This window comes from Ceratotherium simum, chromosome 25, assembly GCF_057802395.1.
Source record: "Ceratotherium simum simum isolate JZ-2026a chromosome 25, ASM5780239v1, whole genome shotgun sequence".
Lineage (NCBI taxonomy): Eukaryota > Metazoa > Chordata > Mammalia > Perissodactyla > Rhinocerotidae > Ceratotherium > Ceratotherium simum.
Window position 1 is genome coordinate 11,885,312 of NC_141924.1, and position 18,582 is coordinate 11,903,893.

Consider the following 18,582-nt stretch of genomic DNA (forward strand, 5'->3'; position numbering starts at 1 on the left):
GTTTAATTCTGTAACTTCCATTTGCTTCTTTTTTTTTGTAGTTTAAAGTTCTTCGCCAAAATTCTAAATCTTCTGCTTTATCCTCTTGAGTATTATCACAAAGTTTCTATCAGATAACTTCAATATTTGCATCCCCCCACTTATAGATCTGTTTCTGTTGTATGTTGTTTCTGTTAATTTTCTTTCATATGATCTTACCTCCTTGTGTGCCTGGTGAGTTTTGATTATGTGCTTGACCTCGGATTTGCAAACATGCTTGTAGAAATAATTTGAAGCCTAGCTCGGCGTTTCCTTTATATTTGCTTCTCCTGTGGACCTGGAAACACTTTCAATGAGGATACCTCAGTCCAGTTTCTGGAACTGAAATTATTTGAGGCTGAGCTGCAGTCCCTCTGAGGGTCTGTCTACTTGTGGCTCACCCTTACTCCTGGGGTGTAGTCCTTTAGGATCCCAACCCAGAGTAAGAGGTGGTCACCAGGGCTCTCCCCTTGCAGACCCCTGGCCTCCAATCCCTGTCCCCTGAGCCTGTGAGGTGGTTAATGCTACTGTGTGTCCCTCCAGCCTCTCAAGTAACAGCAGCCCTAAACACTGGGCTCAGTCCCTGGGTTTCCATAATTCCTTCCAGCCTGGCACTTTGTCACTCTCTGATAAGGTATCCAGTGCCTCAAACAGATGCTTTTTATATTTTGTCCAGCATTTCTGGTTGTCCCCAGCTGACATTCTGGTTCCCATTACCTAGTCTGCCATTAATGCAAGTGGAAGTCCTCAGAGAGATCCCGTTTTCTTTTGGATTATTCCCATCAGCATTCAAATGTCTGATTGCACTTTCCGCATTAGCTGTCTTTATTTGGTCCCCTCTATGACAAAACTCCTCAAAAATATCATTTATACTTGCTGCCTCCAATTCCTCACGTCCCGTTCTTTCTTAAACCCATTCTGATCAGGCTTTGGTTCCCACCATGCCAACAAAAGTGCTCTTGTCAAGGTCACTCATGCCTCAGGGATGCCACATCCAGTGATCGGCTTCTAGTTGTCATTATGTTGAACACAGCAGCAGCATTTAATACGGAGCACGTCCACGTTAAGAGGCTGGTGAGATGAAGCAAAAACCAGCCAAGGAGAATGAGGAAGGGCCCTTCCGTATCCTCTTTTGCTCTCTTTGTTTTTCTATAGCACTTAGTCCCTGGTAGTCTATTTAATGTACTTTCTAATTTGATTTTTACCTTACTTATCTTGTCGATCTCCACTATAAGAACATAGGCTCCAGGAGGGCAGGGTCTGTTGTCTGTGTTGTTCATGAATTCACCCCTCCATTTAGAACAGTGTCAGGCACAGCTCAGGTGATCAGTAGGTATTTGCTGAGCACTTGCACCCTGGGTGAGAACAGGCTGGCCCTGTGGAGCTGACGCTTTCTGGACACTACCTCCACTAGACCCTGGCTGGCCGCTGGGCTTTAGAGCTGGATAGGACAAAACCTTCAGGTATGTGGAAAGCCCTGGACAGAACTTCAAGTAACCATCATTAACATGTAATTATTACAGTTTTTAAAGTGCTTACACATCACTATCTCATCTGATCCTCACAGCACCTCTATGAGTTAGGTGGGACAGGTCCAATTAGTCTCATGTTTCAAATAGGGCTCAGAGAGGGAAAGAGTTTTTCCAAGGTCACACAGAAACTTAATAGCAGACCTTGGACTCAAACACAACTCTTTAAAAATGAACAGAACTTTTTTTTCTGATTATAAAAATTATATAGATGCATTGTAGAAAATTTAGAAATTACAGAAATGGGTAAAGAACATTTAAATTATTATACTACCATCCACATTTTTACATATTTCCTTGCAATCTTTTTTTTATACAATTTAGATCACATTGTATCATACAAAATTTGTATCCTGCTTTTCTTACTTACCATTACAAAATAAAAATTTCCCTGCTTTTTAACATCTCATTTTAACGGCTGCATAGTATTCCACCACCTAGATGTACCACAATTTATATAATATTCTATTGCTGGGCATTTAGGTTAAACAACACTTATTTACATCCTACTATGTGTGAGGCGCCAGGGACTTAAGACATGGCAGTCATATTAGAAGTGGGTTTGTGACAGGGCTTTGGGAAAATAAAATATGAAGGCATTACATGGTGATATTAAAAAAAGAAAGAAAGAAAAAATCTTTTCAAATAAAAAGCAAGTCCCAGCTCCATTTAGATGTGTGTATGTGTGTGAGGGGCAGGTGGAGGTGGGGGAAGTGAGTCTGGCCAGAGTGGTCAGTCCACAGCCAGAGGCAGGCAGTGACCCATTTGTGGGGACCAAGGCTTCTGATTTCAGCAGGGGTGTGGGCCGACGGTCCCGCCTGGCTCATTTCCACATCTTCCTCCTCTGTCCTGGCTCCGCAGGCTCTTCCAGCTGGAGGCGGAGGCCGATGCCCTGGTGAACTTCCAGCAGTTTTCTTCCCAGTTGCCACCCTTCTATGAGAGCTCCACCCACGTCCTGCACATCGAGGTCCTGCAGCAGCTGACCGACCTCATCCGCAGCCACCCCAGCTGGTCGGTGGCCCACCTGGCGGTGGAGTTGGGGATCCGAGAGTGCTTCCATCACAGCCGCATCATCAGGTGGGCGGGGGGTCTGCCAGGTGGGGCAGAAGGACAAGACTACTGGGACAGTGTGTGCACCTGTGTGTGTGGATGGATGGGGCCATGGGGAGTCTCTTGGTCCTGCCTTAGTTCCCCTCTGTAAAGTCAGAGGTTGCCCAGAACGTTTGACTCAAGAAGGGGCAGCATTGCCTCTAGGTTAGAGCAGACGGATGCTGACTAAAGTCAGGAGGAGAAATGTAACATTTCTGGAGTGCCTACCAGGTGCCAGGCCCATGGCAGCTGTTTTATATCCGCCATGAACTTAAATCCTCCCAACACCCCCAGGAAGTATCATCATCCCAGTGAGAGGTCATGTGACCTGTGCAAGGCCACTCAATTGGAGAGGGCTGAAAAGGCTTCAGATCCCTGGTGTTGCCTTCCAAAGATCTGGTCGCCCTTCTGGAAGGTGGAACACTTACGTTCATGCATCCGTCAGCCAACACTTGTGTCAGTGGCTGCCCCCTGGTGCGGGCGCTGTGTTGGCGCAGGACTCCAGCCTGCCATCTTGGCCAGAGGTGGCCACACCTCTGGTTTTCTGCCCCAGAAAGCTCAATGCAGCTCCCGGGCCCAGAGCTCAAAAGTATTCACTGCCCTTTACAGTTTGCAGGCATATTCTTGGACATCGTGGTGTTTAACCTCACAACAGTTCTATCCATTTCATGGGGCAGACACAGCAGGTATTTTTATTTTTTTGTGGATAAGGATATCAAAGCCTAGAAAGGATAAGTGAATTGCCCAAGGTTGGTGAGATTTCTGCCTTCTGCGGTCCTTTCTATGCCACCTCACTGCCCACACCCACAGGCTGGTCTGGCCCTGGGGCACATCTCTCATACAGGTGTACAAACTAAACTAAAAACAGATACAAATCACATCAGATACAAATAAACTGTGACTCGGCCCTAGGTTTGAACCTGCCAGCTCAAGCATGGCGTGAGTGCTCTTGAGCTCCCGGCCCCCTTCCTTCTGCTGCGCTGGGGTTTCTCAGAGCCCCGCCCACCTGGTGTCATGCCCGCTCACCTCCCTGGCCCTCCCCCGCAGCTGCGCCAATAGTACGGAGAATGAGGGGGGCTGCACCCCCCTGCACCTGGCCTGCCGCAAGGGCGACGGGGAGATCCTGGTGGAGCTGGTGCAGTACTGCCACGCCCAGATGGACGTCACCGACAACAACGGAGAGACGGTCTTCCATTATGCTGTCCAGGGTGACAGTTCCCAGGTGCTGCAGGTGAGCAGGGGTGGGGGCAGGGTGACTGGTGCTGGGGACGCCTCACTGTGCCTGCAGCTGTCTTTGGGCCCTTGGCCTCAGGTGTCACTCGGGCCTCTCACTATCCCCCCTTGGTCCTTGAGGCCTGAGCTCTGTCATGGAGGGTGCACTCCCCACCCCACTCTTCCCTCCCCACACCTGTCAAGAGGACACATCCTTGGCTGCTTTGCTCTGACAACCCTGGGAAAGTCCTCCAACACAGCAAACTAAACTCAAGGCCCAGTCCAGTCAATCCATTTAGTTCTGATTTCCCCAGCACCTGCTGTGAGTGGTACCCGGGCCGGGTGAATTCATTTCAGCCCCTGCCTGGAGCTGCTTATGGTCCAGTGGGCCCTGAGCTTAACTTTTTACAGGAACTCAAAGCAGACAAAACAAAACTCAATCTGGCTCTGGTAGACATTTACACCAGAGGCCCTCCTTCTGTGAAATTTTTGATTAGCTGGGCAGAAAAATAAAAATAAAGATTGTGAGCGAGTATATCAAGTGGTGTTATTAAAGCCTGCTTTATATATTAGAAAGAAAAGACAGAACACTGGACAATGTTTTATTGCCTAGAATTAGATTTTTCTAAAGGCTATATCCTTCTTTCTGCCTTGGCATCAGAATGGAACTACATTATTGCAGAAAATATGGATTCATGTCTATGGTTCGTGCTCTCAGGGAAGGGAATTCCACTCCCATTGTTGAACTCCACGCTTACTCAGAGCCCACATGTGCCCAGCACAGTCCCACGCAGAGCTGGCGTCGGTGCAAGGGGCATGTGCCTGCTCTCTCGTCAAGAGTCACCTACACCTGTGGCTGCCATTTGCTGCACGCTGGTCTTGTGCCTGCCCTATACTGAGTGTCATATGTGTTCTAGTTAATTCTCAAAATACCCTCTGTGGGTGGGTGTCACTATCCTCTTCTCGCCCAAGAAACTGAAGTTCAGTGAAGTTAAGAAATGTGCCTGAGGAGGGCCCCAGAGCTGTGAGTGGTGGGGCTGGCCCTTGAATCGGGTCTCCCTGCTGTGTCCCCATCCTGCCATTAGGCCCAGCTGGTCACAGAGGTACACAGGGGTTGTAATTAACCTATGGAGGCACCATTCAGCTGCAAGTGAGCAAGTAAAAGCCTCTGTGCTCTCTTTTTAATACTGATATTTTTTTTAATTGAAAAAATAATACCTGCGCATAGCAAAAAAATTCAAGCAGGACAGAAGGGTATACAATAGAAAGCAAAGATCACTCCCACCAAGGCCCCAGTACCCATCCCTGGATACAACCTCCTGTTAAGTTTCTTGACTCAGAAATTTTTCATACGTGCCACAGTCGTGCCCACCAACCCCCCAGCCGACACTGGTACCGTCGGCTTCTTTTTTTTCCTCCAAAGCCTCCTCTCTCTGCTGCTTCCCTTTAAGTTCCCATCAGTGTTCCCGTGGAGTCAAACCTCCCTTTCCCCTGAGTCCCCGGAGAGAGACTGCCTTGGTTGGTGTTAGGGGAGTGCCGTGCTCCAGCCCGCCCTGATGTCATGCTCTCAGCTCCTAGGGAAGAATGCCTCGGCCGGCCTGAACCAGGTGAATAACCAAGGGCAGACGCCGCTGCACCTGGCCTGCCAGATGGGGAAGCAGGAGATGGTCCGTGTGCTGCTGCTGTGCAACGCTCGCTGCAACATCATGGGGCCCGGCGGCTACCCCATCCACACGGCCATGAAGTTCTCCCAGAAGGGGTAAGACCTCGCGCCCCGCCCCGCCCCGCCCGGTCCACTGGGCCTCCAGCTCTCGCACGGCCAGTCCTCACGCCGAGGTGAGCAGTGGCCTCCACTGGCTCCACATTAGATGTGTATCAGCTACTGGCGCCAAGGGCTGGCCTGGCACAAAGAAGGTGCTTGATCAATGTGTAGCGGGTGTTTGTCTCGGTCCACAAACTCTGCTGTGCAAAGAATAGAACTTTTAAAATTGTTCTATAATGCACCTTAATTTCTGACCATGATCCTCCCTTTACCAAACTGGAGAAAAACTATCTTAATCTCCCCCGGAGTCCCCCCTGCCCAGCTCCCCCAGGTGGTGCTCCAGTGCTAGAGTCTCATGCAACCTCAAGTCTTGGAGGGGCTCACCCCACGCGGTCCTCTTCCACCCGAGCCCACCAGCCTGGTCTGAACCCCTTCACGGTTGCAGTGCTCTGTGGCTTCTGTGCCCGACTCGAAGCCCAGGCATGCTGGGCAAGATGGCCCAGGGCCCCATCTACCTAGATGCATCTGTCCTTCCTGGCTGGTGGCACTGCTGGGACACAGGTGCCAGGCCCACGTTTTGGGGAGCCCTAGACCACTCTCTCATATCTTCCCTTCTCCCCAGACCTGGAAAACCCTGGTCTCAGGAAAATTCTTCTCCCTGGGGAGAGTGTGTGTGTGTGTGTGTGTGTGTGTGTGTGTGTGTGGTGGGGGATGGGGGTGGGATAAAAGAGATGACTATCTCAAAATATTACCCAGTAGGAACAACATCTTGAATGAATGAATGAATGAGTCAATTGGTCCCTCAGTCCCAGGCACTGTGCTAAGCGTCGGCCTTACGGAGATGCATATGGGAGCAGCTTCAGGACAGGAGACACAGAAGTCCACTGGTACTTTCCATGGCTGCGTGCTAGACAGGCAGTGAGAAGAGAGCACGGAGGGTCCACAGTCATGGGGGGTGAGGGGGCAGGCACTGTCGCCGTCCCTCAGGGTTTTCCTTCCTCTGGGGTCTGCACCCACCTTGCTGGCGCCCGCCCTGGCACTGCCATCCCCTCACAGGTCTGGTCCAAGCTTGGGCAAACTCTCCTTTCCTTGACTCTCCCTAGCAGAGCCAAGATGAACTAGAACTTTCAGAAAGACTTGACCAAATGGTTGGAGACAGTACCGACACCGTGCTCACCCCCAGGAGTCAGGTTACCTAATTGCAGGTTGTGACCCAAATGGACACAAGTGACGGGAGGATGCTCATCAATACCCAAGGGCTGGCATGGTGGCCCCACTCTTGCTGGCTCCAGCCACCCTAAGCTTTCCTGTCCAGCAGCCTGGAATTGCTCAGGTTGCTCTGTCCTCAGACATCCTCAGCCATGTTCCCTCTCTGCTCCACCCGGGCCTCCCAGCGGCTGGCTCAGATCACGAGAGGATCATTGCACTTAAATTGACGCAAGTCATCTCAAACCTTGGGTGTGCACTACCGCCGTACATGGCCACGTTCCTCACAGGGTCACAAGGCCCCAGTGGGGACATCCCTCTGCCACCCCCGTGTGTTAGCCAGCATAGCTGTACTCTAAGAATCTCAGGTGTTTGGGTTACTGAGAGTGGTTCCCTCCCAGCTCCGACCTGGGAGTCCCTCTGCTGTTTGCGTCAACTCTGCTGACCTTCACAGAGATCCGGTTTGGGCCTGGGACTCCGGTTTCACGTAGCATAATGTCTTCAGGGTTCATTAGCATCGTGGCATGTATCAGAATTTCCTTCCTTTTTGAGACAGAATAATACTCCATTGTACGCATGTACCGCATTCTGCTTATGCATTCATCCATCACTGGACACTTGGGTTGTTTCCACCTTTTGGCTATTGTGGATAATGCTGCTGTGAACATGGGCATAAAATATCTGTTCGGGCCCCTGCTTTCAGTTCCTTTGGTTTTATATCTCGGAGTGGAAAGCAACTGCGCTCTTAACCACCCTGCCTACTGCTTCCTGCAGGATGCAGGTCACCGCATGAAACACCAGCAGTGGAGGGGTGGGGGGTAGAGGGAGGCTATGTGCCATGCATAGAACCAGGTGCTGAAATATCTCGTCTCCTTTAATCTCCACCCAGGCCTGTTATGACTGTCCCCATGTTGTAGACGGGCTGAACCACTTTCAGAGGTCACCAATGAGGAAGGTGGGCTTGACCTCAAGCCTGTCTGACTCTAAAGCCAGCACCAGTGAGAGTGATCATTGCTGACTGGGGTCATCAGGGAAGGCTTCCTGGAGGAGGAGGCTTGAGCAGTGCCTTGAGGGGTTCAGGATACCCTTGACATACCATGGTATACATGCTGGTTGGTTTTGTTGCAACTTTATTTGCAGAAACTCTCCCTGACCAGTAGAAGAAGCCCTGAGTCTGGCCTCTTCCAGCGCCAGGCCGCCCCCTGACCTTCCTCACTGCCCCATGGCTCCCCTCTCCCTAGGTGTGCTGAAATGATCATCAGCATGGACAGCAACCAGATCCACAGCAAAGACCCTCGCTATGGGGCCAGCCCCCTCCACTGGGCCAAGAATGCAGAGGTAGGCAGAGTCTGAGGGTGAGTGGGGGGGGGCAGGGGGCAGGGGGCAGGGCCCCAGAGCCCTTGGCTGCTCAGCTGCCTGCGGGAAGGAGGTTCCTGAGAGGGCTCTGAGGATGGCACTGGGGGGTTGATCTCCTGGTGGCCGCCCAGGCAGATAAGCCCAAGTCGAGGTGCATCCTGGTGTTGCCCTGCTGCTCACTGGCCCGGTGACGGTGTCCCCTCTTCATGTATGAATGGGGGTTTCTTCATGTATGAATGGGGTGTCCTATGGCCTGCCTTTGGAGGTGTCGTGAAGTCAGCGAGGTAGCGTGTGAGAAAACTCTTCCTAAATTGTCAAGTGACTCGCAAATAGAAGGTGGTGGATGGTGATGGTGGTGGTAGTGGCGGCTCTAGCTGCATCCACAGAGAGCCTGGCTGGGCATCTCTTCTGAGGCCTTTCCCTGAGCCATGATCCGCACCCCTGGGAGGATGGAGGCCTCTGGTCTCTCGTCTCCAAGAAGCACAGCTTGGCAGTGCACTGGGTGCCCCCAAAGATCATGGCCTGTTCGTGAGCATGGTGGCCCAGGAGGGAGGAGACTCTGCAGGGCACCTCTTCATGCCGGGAGCTAGACCCCTAGTCAGGCCCTTTCGGGCATGTGTCCTCATTCATCGTCACCACACTCTGTGAGGTAGGGACGTGCATTCCCGTCTTCACAGCAGAGAAAACTGAGGTGCAGTGGGTGCAGTGACCCTTCCAGGCTCAAATAACTGTGATGACCTGGGGCTGGGCTTTGGGCTCGGGCCTGTCAGGCTCCGAAGTCCAGGCTCCTGTCTGCGGCCCAGGCTCCCCAGAGCTGCTGGGGGAGCAGGGATGTGTGTGCTGCTCAGACCCCGGGAGGGGTCACACCTTTGCAGGGTCCCGGGGAGGGCCGCAGGCAGTGGGCCAGCTCTGGGACAGGGCCCAGAGGAACCCTTGCAGGGGGGATGGCATCCTATGAGCTCCAGGAAAGGACCCGGAAGCTTCTTAAAACAGTCGGCACACCTTCAGCTTTTTGTCCCCTAGTTCCTGGGGTGCTGATGGAGTGGGAGCCAGGGTCTAGGGCCACCCCTGGAAGTGGGGCCTGCCACCTGTGTTCTTCTTGTTGCTAGAGCTTTCCAGGGGCCCAATTCCTGAAGGCCTCTCAGGGAGGAAGTGGCCGTGCCCAGGTGCCGTCAGGTGCTGCAGGTCACAGCTGCTCCCAGTGCCCTGCTGACTCGGGCCTGACCTGTGTCCCACAGATGGCCCGCATGCTGCTGAAGCGGGGCTGCGACGTGAACAGCACCAGCTCCGCAGGGAACACGGCCCTGCACGTGGCTGTGATGCGCAACCGCTTTGACTGCGTCATGGTGTTGCTGACCCACGGGGCCCACGCTGATGCCCGCGGAGAGCACGGCAACACACCGCTGCACCTGGCCATGTCGGTGAGCCCGAGACTCCCTGTCTTCCCGTGCACCAGGCCTGAGCTTACTGCCCATGTGGTGGGGATGCCGGGAGACCGGCAGGGCTGGAGCACGCCTGCCCAACACTCCTCTCCCGTGATGCCCTCTTCCTTTCCTCGGCTGCTCAGAATCTTCTTATCTTCCAAGACTCGGTTCAGACCCTGCCTCCTCCCTCAGGAAGCCTTCCATGTCTCCCTCTCAGCCCAAAATAATGTCTCCTTTGTGCTCAGGTATCTCTCACTCTCGTGCCCGCCACTTGACACTTGCATGGTGTGACAGGGGAAAGTACAGCTCTGGCTATTGCCTGTGTCCTTGGGCCACTAAGGTCACCTCTGTCAGCCTTGATTTCCTCATCTGGAAAATTGGGGTGTGGGGACCCAGCTGGCAGAGTGAGAGAAGTAAATGGTAGACACTTGGTACGAGGAATGTCTGAACAACACGCGCAGTTCCTGGCGCAGACTGAGCGTCCCAAGGAAGTTAGTTCTCCTTCCCTGCATTATTCAGGAAAAACATTCATCTGTGTATTGTTCTTATCTGCCTGGTGGACTGTGGCTCCTGGAAGGCAGGGCCTGCTTACACGTCTCAGTAGCCCATGGTAGGTGTTGGTCACATTTGTTGGTTTATTATGGAGCACAGTTCCTGCCCTTAGAGCCCCTGCAGTCTGATGAGACAGCTACGGTGTGAACATGTTAAATGCAGGGTAGGGAATGTTACTGTGTTACAGACGCACATATGTGGTGTGTGTGTGTATGTATTCTATAGCAATACCATATGTACACAGGTCTCTTTAACAAGTCTCGGAGGGATAGAATGGGAGAGACTCTGGGACTCTAAAAGAAGTAGGTTTAGGACAAATGCAAAGACATCCTGCTTTATAACAAAGGTCATAACCGTAGAGGAGACACTGCTGCCCAAGACGCGGAAACTAGAAATAAAACCATGGACATTTTTAGCCCTGAATGGGCCCTTAGAATGATCTGGTTCAGCAGTTCTCAAACTTTTTGGTCTATATGGGCCCTTTATATCTTAAAAATTATTGAGGATCTCAGAGTTTTTGTTTATATGGATTTTATCTATCTATATTTACCATATTAGAAATTAAAAGTGAGACATTTTCAAAATATTTATTCATTCATTTAAAAATAACAATAATAAACCAATCACATGCTAGCATGGGTAACATTTTTATGAAAAATAGGTTTGTTTTCCCAAACAAAAAATAATTGACTGAGAAGAGTTGGCATCTTTTTTTAGATTTTTGCAAATCTTTTTTAATGCTTGGCTTCAGAGAAGACATTGATTCTCCTATTTTCAGCGACTTTTATTCTGTTGCAATATGTTGTTGAATATGTGTTGAGGAATATGAAGAAAATCTGGCCTCACATAGATATGTACTTGGAAAAGATGTGTAGTTGCACCTTTTCAGATAACTGAGGATATTCTTTTTTGATACTACACTGGAACTCAACGAGGGGTAGTTTCTGACAAGTTGGTAGCAGTAGGCACTCTGAAACCATCTCTGTGAACTTTTCACCCCTTGTTACATTAAAATCCATTGGCATCTCTTGCACTTTGCGTGGATCTTCTACCCATTCACAATTTCATGTCATCCTTGGAAAATATTGGTTCACCGAGTATGCATAGCTTCCAAATGCTGACCCATTTCGTTATAAGTCTCAGAAACCCACATTTGTAAATATCACTGCCGATCTCATCGGAAAAGTCTTTCAATTTGGGGAAGCTGTCAAGCCCATCATGGCATATACAAGTTTTCTGGAATTCCAGTTTTTGTTTGAAAGCTGGAATTTTGTCATTGACACAAAATACAGCCAGTTGTTTTGCTTGAAGTGACAAACTCACTGCATTCATTTTGGGGAAAGCCTCCTAAATACCTGAGGCTGAACAATCATACTTTTTCTGTCAGCTGTTCTCTCAAGTAAAAACAGTGTTCCATGAAAAAAAGCAGCTAGTTCTGCTTGCAACTCAGTCACTCAAGGGCTTTTCCTCAAGACAAGCATCATACTTGGGTATGCCACAGACAGGCTTTATCCATACTCTCCATCTTATGACACTGAACACACGTGTCGAAATTTAATAAAATTAACAATTCTTACTGTTTCATCAAGGGCATTCTTAAGTGAAACTGGCTTTTTAATTAATTAATTAATTTTGTACTGTGAGTGCATGGCAGAGAAGAAAACCATGACAACTATTAGTTTGGTGCCACTGCCTTGCTTAGTGCTGAGGCACCAGCAGTTTTTTTTTTTGTTTTTTTGTTTGCTTGTTTTGAGGAAGATTGATTGGCCCTGAGCTAACATCTATTGCCAATCTTCGTCCTTTTTTCCTTTTTTCCTCCCCAAAGCCCCAGTAGATAGTTGTATGTCATAGTTGTACATCCTTCTAGTTGCTGTATGTGGGACGCTGCCACAGCATGGCTTGATGAGCAGTGGGTAGGTCCGCCCCTGGGATCCGAACCACTGAACCCCGGGCTCCTGAAGTGGAGCGCATGAACCACTACACCACCGGGCCAGCCCCAAGGCACCAGCAGTTTTATCCACTGTTGCTTTTACACCAGCGGTTCAAAGGGCAAACAACATCTTAATGTTTTTATGAAAACAGTTTTAATCTCACGAACCCTCTAAAGGGTCTCATGCATTCACGGGTTCCTGAGATCTTACTCTCAGAACTGCTGGTGTGGTTCATTGTTTCCTGTGCTTCAGTCTCTTGCATACCATCTTCACAGTTTTTGACACATGCATGAACCACTTTTACCATTATGTGCTTAATCATTTCTTTAAGTTGGCTTGCTTTTAAACTTACTTAAATTTATTTTGAAAGAAATGTTATATAGTCATACACCACATAACAACGTTTCGGTCAACAATTAGTACCATAGAGCCTAGGTGTTTAGCAGGCTATACCATCTAGGTTTGTGTAAGTGCACTTTATGGTGTTCCCACAACGACAACGTTGCCTAGCAATGCATTTCTCAGAACGTGTCCCCGTCATTAAGCGATGCATGACTTTATCACTACCATAAGCTATAAACCAGGGCCACAAATAAAAGGTAGCCAGAAACGAAGTACATAACTAATGATTAAAATGCACATATGTAGCTAGCTGTACCCATATAAATCCCAATGGTACATGAACAACTGTTTGGAAAACTCCATTCCAGACACATCTCTTCATTCTCCAGGCAAGGGAATCCAGCCCCGAGAAGAGGGAGGTGGTAAGACCAGAGCTCAGGCCTCCAGCGACTGCTGTTGGTTTGTCCTGGGAGTCATGCCCGCCCCGCTGGCCAGCCTCCAGATGTTCAGCACAGTGCTGTGTGGAGGGAGCCGCACTTGAAGGCTGCCATCAGGGGCACCCCCTCAGAACTGGCATCCTGGACTGGGTGGGCAAGACAGCCTTCCCTTTCCTCACTCACCCCCTCCCTGCTACTCCTGAAAGCAGTCAGCAGCTGACCTTTCAGTGTCCCCATGGCTCCTAGGTCAGGGGTCATAGATGCATTGCTACCTTCGAGAAGGAGCTGGCGGGGCTGGGGGCCGGGGGGGAGTCACTTCCAGTTTCTGCCTGAGTTATTAAACCCTCACCTGGGGATACTTGTAAGCCTGTTTGTCAGGGTGCCACCTTCATGCTGTAGACTTTGGAATACCAGATCGATGAGGGGTGGGGGATCAAAAGGGTCCCAGTGTCTCTCCAGCTGATGGGAGGCCCACCCAATTGATGGGTAGAGTGGAAGAGGCCAGGGGTCCTTTTTCCTTCATTTCCCTGAGCTGTGGCGTATTTCCCCTTACTCCATCCTCAACAGAAAGACAACGTGGAGTTGATCAAGGCCCTCATTGTGTTTGGGGCAGAGGTGGACACCCCGAACGACTTTGGGGAGACTCCTGCATTACTAGCCTCCAAGATCAGCAAACGTATGTGCTCTGCCCTCTGGGACCAGATTCGGGGGGAGGGGGTGCAGGGACTGGGGAAGAGAGAATTCCCAGCCATCAGGTGCCGCATCCTGTCCATACCTGCCCCCAGTTGCTCCCTGCACGGAGTGGCTGGGGGGCTGAGAGGGGAAGCTTCCTCTTCCCGAGAACAGGTGCCTTGACCAGTAGGTGGAGCCCACCAAGGGGCTTGCCAAGCCAGTGTCCTCTTCTGTGGGGTCCCCATGCCACCTCAGCGTGCCAGGACTCCCAGGGCGGGGGGATAGGCAGCAGCAACAGCCCTCTTCCCCACTCTTGGGAATTCACTGATGGGACCGCTTGCCAGAACAACCACAGGTTGATGCATGCACTGCACTTTGCAAGTACGTGTGTGTGCCCTCGTGCACACAGGTGCGCTGCATGCACTGCATGCTCGCTTGGTGAGCCTTGGCTTCAGGGCTGGAAAAAGCAGATCCTCCTCACCAGAAGCCTGGAGCCCCCTCTGGAAGCCCCTCTGGAGGGCTTCAGGGAGTTGTGCAAGTTGTTGTCGGTGTGTACCTGACAGTGCGTGTGAGTGTGCATGTGCATGCATGTGTGCGCTACTTCCTGGGGCATCCTTGTCAGTTATCCCATCCGTCAGATGGGAGTAAGTGCCCAGTGGCCAGCTGGTTAGTCCCTTTTGAGCTCTGGAAGGACCTCTGCATTCAGCAGTTTTGAGAATTGCTGAACATGGAGGTGGAAGTCCTGCTTTCTTGGCTGGAGTCGAAGGGGAAGAGAGAGTTCCTAAAATACCCGGGCAGGGCCACACCGACCTCCTCTGTCCATGTTCCCCAGTCGACCCCCCGTGCCCTCCGTGGCCCCAGAAGCTGTATGTGCCCCAGGAAGCTGCTTTGGATGTAACAGACCAGAGTCAGCTCGCCTGTCAGGGTGGGATCAGGCCCCCGGGGCACCCCGGTTCCCCCACAGCCCCAGGCCACCTGGTGGATGGGAGAGGGGACGTGTGTGGGAAGGAGGGGCCTCTCACTTGCGTGTTGACATCGTTTCTGATCCTGTGTGATCTCCACCTCCTCAAACCATGGCAAGTTGTCACCAGGAAGGAGCTCCTAACTCTGCTGAGAACCGTAGGGGCCGACTGCCGCTTCCCACTCGTCCAGGGGGTCCCCGTGGAGCAGGGCTCCACAGCAACGCACCATTGCTTCTCCCTGGAAAGATCTCAGCCCCCACCAATCAGCTTAAACAACCTAGGTAGGCCTCTGCCCTCCCACGGTCCCTCCTCTCCAGCTGGTTCTTGGGCACTTGGATCAGAGCAGACCTGATGGGAAGGAATCGGGGCCCCACGGTAGAAGTTGTTGAAGGGAGCAAGGGAGGATGGGGCAGAGTTTGTTAGCCTCTGGAGGCAGCTAGCAATCCATAGAGCCCAGAGGCCAGAGCGGTCCCTGGCTAATGGCCCATGGTCCATCTCCCTTGAGGATGCCCTGGACACAGGTCTCAGGTCTGGGCATCCCCATGGCACCCATGAGGTGGGTGCTTTTGTGGCCTCTCTGTGTCCCCTGGGAGCTCAAGGGGGCAGTGAGAAGTTGCCGGCCCTCTGGCTTCAGTGAGGAGGGTTTCTGCCACGCTGCTGAGTCTCTGTCAGGCCTGAGGCCTGTGTGCTCCCCTGCTGGCCCCTTCGCTGACTTACAGGCTTTTGAACGTGGCCAGGCAACCAGCATCTGCTGGGTACATCCTTGGTGCCCATGGAGATGGCTGGGCTTTTTGTGAGCTGGCTCACCCAGGGCTCCAGATTGTTTGGGAGCAGGGTCCCCTGAACAGGGCAGTCAGGAACCGATCCTAGGCAAACTGGCATTTTTTATTTTTTTTTGTGAGGAAGATCAGCCCTGAGCTAACATCCATGCCATTCCTCCTCTTTTTGCCGAGGAAGACTGGCCCTGGGCTAACATCCGTGCCCATCTTCCTCTACTTTATATGGGACACCACCACACCATGACTTGACAAGCAGTGCGTCGGTGCGCGCCCAGGATCCGACCCTGCGAACCCTTGGGCCACCAGGCTGCCGAAGCAGGGCGCGTGCACTTAACTGCTATGCCGCCGGGCCGGCCCCCATATATATATATATTTTTTTTACTGTTAGGGAAGCAGACACCAGCACCTCTAGCCAGGATAGCCCAGGCACAATTAGTCCTTCTGGTTCCGCCTCTCTCCTCCTCCTCCCCCTCCCCATCCAGGACCTGCCCCCCATCTTTATCTCTCGATTTTACAGGCAGTCAGTCACCCACGCCAGGCTGGATGGTGGGCCTGGGGCGCGGCGGCAGATGGGTAATGCCCTGGGCCTAGAGGGGCCGCGGAGCCCGGCCAGGCCCGCTAGCTGTAGCTCTGGTTCCCCCTTCTCCTTTTTCTCAGCTGCATGCCCAGACACATGCTCCCTTCCTTACCAACCTCGCCCTGGCACTCTGTCCACCACCTCTCCTGGCCACTCGCCCGCTTTCTGGCCCACTCTCTAGCCACTTGCCCTGGTGAGGGGGAGACGCCACCTTGCAGCCTGCCCTCCTGCTTTGCTGCTTCCAGACTCTGTGCACAGTGGTGGGGAATGCCCATCAGAATCCAGATGGCGTGGAATTGCCGGGCTGGGCACCCGGGGCTGGGCTGCTTGTCAGGAGGGCAGCTACTCCACTGGGTGGGCGCGGGATGGGCCCTGGGCACAGGGGAAAACATGGATGGAGTGGATGGGTGCATCTAATCCAAGAGGCCGCTGAGGAAGTCTCCAGACCTGGGATCAGGACCAGGGGCATCTGAAGAATGGTCAGGGTATCTCCCTTCATTCGTGGAGTGAAACCCGGAGGAACATCCTGACTCAGCCATTTTGTCTAAGTGGCCTTGGACGAGTCATGTAACCTCTTTAGCCTTCTGTGTGGATCGGGTATAATGCGTCTGGTGATGGTGCTTATCAGCAGCACGGCCGGATGCATGAACGCTCTGAGCTGCAAAGCACGGGACATGGCAGGGGTGCTTGTGCTTCGGGGCTTTGGGAGGATGACATTGAGGAGAAGCCGGGAGCTGGCCGGGCAGGGTGGGATGCCCTCCCGGGGCGGTGGGCTCCCCTCTGCGTTCCAGCCCATTTCTGCCCGAGGGGCCTGTGGCCTCTGGGTTAGCTGTCTCCTGGGACAAAGAGCCCCTCCTGAGGGCAGGACGCAGATGCTCCTGCTGGGGGCTGTGGGGGGAGGGCACAGCTCCAGGCTTGCTCTCAGGACCTGTGGGCTGGAGGGGACCCGGCCCCTGCCTGGCCCCAGCCCCCCTGCCCTGTGCCTCACAGAACTGCAGGACCTCATGCACATCTCCCGGGCCCGGAAGCCAGCGTTTATCCTGAGCTCCATGAGGGACGAGAAGCGGACGTAAGTGGAGGAGGGAAGGGGGCCACATGTGCAAGCCCTCTGCTGGGTGCTCCGCAGCGGGCTCGGAGGCTGGGTGCTCACCACAGCCCTGTGTGGTAGCTTACAGCAAAGAGCCTGAGTCTTTAGAGAGCCCAGGTCTGCTCCTTCATCAATGCCTGTGCAGGCTCCAGGTCACACAGTGGAGCTGGTTGTAGTCCTGTCCCTGCCCTCCCTGACCCTGTCATGGTTTATCGGGGGAGATGGCCCAGATCCCCCGGGGAGAGACCTCAGCTGCTGCGATGCTCAGCCTGCTTCCCTCTGATTCCACCCTGCTCCTTACCCCGCCTCCCTCCACAGAGCTAGTGGGGTGGGCTGGGTTCCCGAGCACCTGCTGTATACCCAGGCCCATCCTAGGAGGCAGGCCTGGGTGATGGGCACAAAGGAAAGAAGCCCAAGCCTTGTCCTTGAAGACAGTCCCTGGTGCTGGAATCAGTGCCCACCAGCACGGCCGGTTACCAGGACAAATGTGTTTCCAATGGACCGTGCTCTCTCCACCCTGCCCTTTAATAACACGGTTTATTCTCTGTTTATTACCATCCCTTGTTCCTAACAGCCTTCCTAGGGAAGTATTAGTAACCTTGTTTGGCAAATGCAGAACCTGATTCCCCAGAGGTTAAGTGACTTGCTCAAGGTTGCACAGAGTGAGTGTCAGAGCGGAGACTCACGCCTGGGTCTTCCGAGTCCACATCCTTTCTGCTGCTGCAGCCTCTCTCCTGGCTGCATCTCTGGTGCCAGCCCTGCAGGGAAAGCTCTCTCCCGGAAGCAGATGCAGCCCCTGCTCTGGGGGCCAGGCAGCAGCATCGCCCGAAGGGGCGGCCTCCCTGTGGCATATCCCACCCGTTTCCACAGCCACCCTGTAATGTGTGCCCTGGGGGTGCGCCTGCCCCATCAGCGTTGTCCCTCTTCCCTCCCACTGCACAGCCTGCGCGCGCACACACACATGCACACACACCTGTGCAGGGCTGAGGAAGGTCCTGGAGGGAGGACTAACAATAAGGGGAGGAGAGGAGGCAGCTTCTCCAGCAGGACCAGGGGAGTCTGCACGAGCCTGAGTGTCCTCCTTGGAGGTGGGGCTGAGGCAAGAATCAGGACCCTTGTGGGGACCTCCGCACGAGGGTCTGTGAGCCGCATAGCTCAGCCCTGCTCCCCCTGGGTCAATCCTTCTGTTGCCAGCCCCACATCCTCAGAAGGGTCTCTTGCATGTTTGCTGTGGCCTCCCTGGTCAGGGGGCCTGCAGGCCTCCAGTGACATAACAGTCTCCCCTGCCACCCTCTGGGTTTGCTGTAGGGCTGGGCAGCTTGTCCAGGAAAAGATGAGGGACCCTGGAGCCGGCCGCCCAGGCCTCCTTCATTCAGGAGCTGCCTATTGGACGCCTCCTGTGCGCACTGGATACTCAGCGCTGCACACAGCAGAGCTGGTCCCTGCCCTCAGGGAGCTTCCGGCCCAGTGGGGAAGAAAGACAGTGAATAAACAAGAGAATGAGAAACAGTTCCTATAGAAGCGAGGAGTGCCCCACACCAAGGAAGTGGGTGGGGCAGGAGCAGGCTGAGCTGGAGGGTCCTGATGGCAGCAGGGCAGGCTTCTCTCAGCGGTGACATTTAAGCTGTGGGGCGGGGAGCTGGCATG

General features: G+C 53.0%; 1 protein-coding gene across 3 annotated transcripts in view; it reads left to right on the forward strand.

Annotated features, from left to right (window-relative positions):
* The window catches only part of PLA2G6 (phospholipase A2 group VI), a 59,076-nt gene that overhangs the window by 25,063 nt on the left and 15,431 nt on the right, over positions 1 to 18,582 (forward strand). For 2 of the 3 annotated variants that reach the window (XM_014793202.2, XM_087448926.1), the window contains exons 3-10: positions 2,409 to 2,624; positions 3,684 to 3,867; positions 5,420 to 5,607; positions 8,058 to 8,154; positions 9,411 to 9,593; positions 13,426 to 13,534; positions 14,612 to 14,773; positions 16,839 to 16,917. In XM_014793202.2, the coding sequence (XP_014648688.1) occupies positions 2,409 to 2,624; positions 3,684 to 3,867; positions 5,420 to 5,607; positions 8,058 to 8,154; positions 9,411 to 9,593; positions 13,426 to 13,534; positions 14,612 to 14,773; positions 16,839 to 16,917 (1,218 nt within the window). The remainder of the gene's footprint in view (positions 1 to 2,408; positions 2,625 to 3,683; positions 3,868 to 5,419; positions 5,608 to 8,057; positions 8,155 to 9,410; positions 9,594 to 13,425; positions 13,535 to 14,611; positions 14,774 to 16,838; positions 16,918 to 18,582) is intronic. The other variant, XM_014793203.2, reaches the window with a different exon arrangement.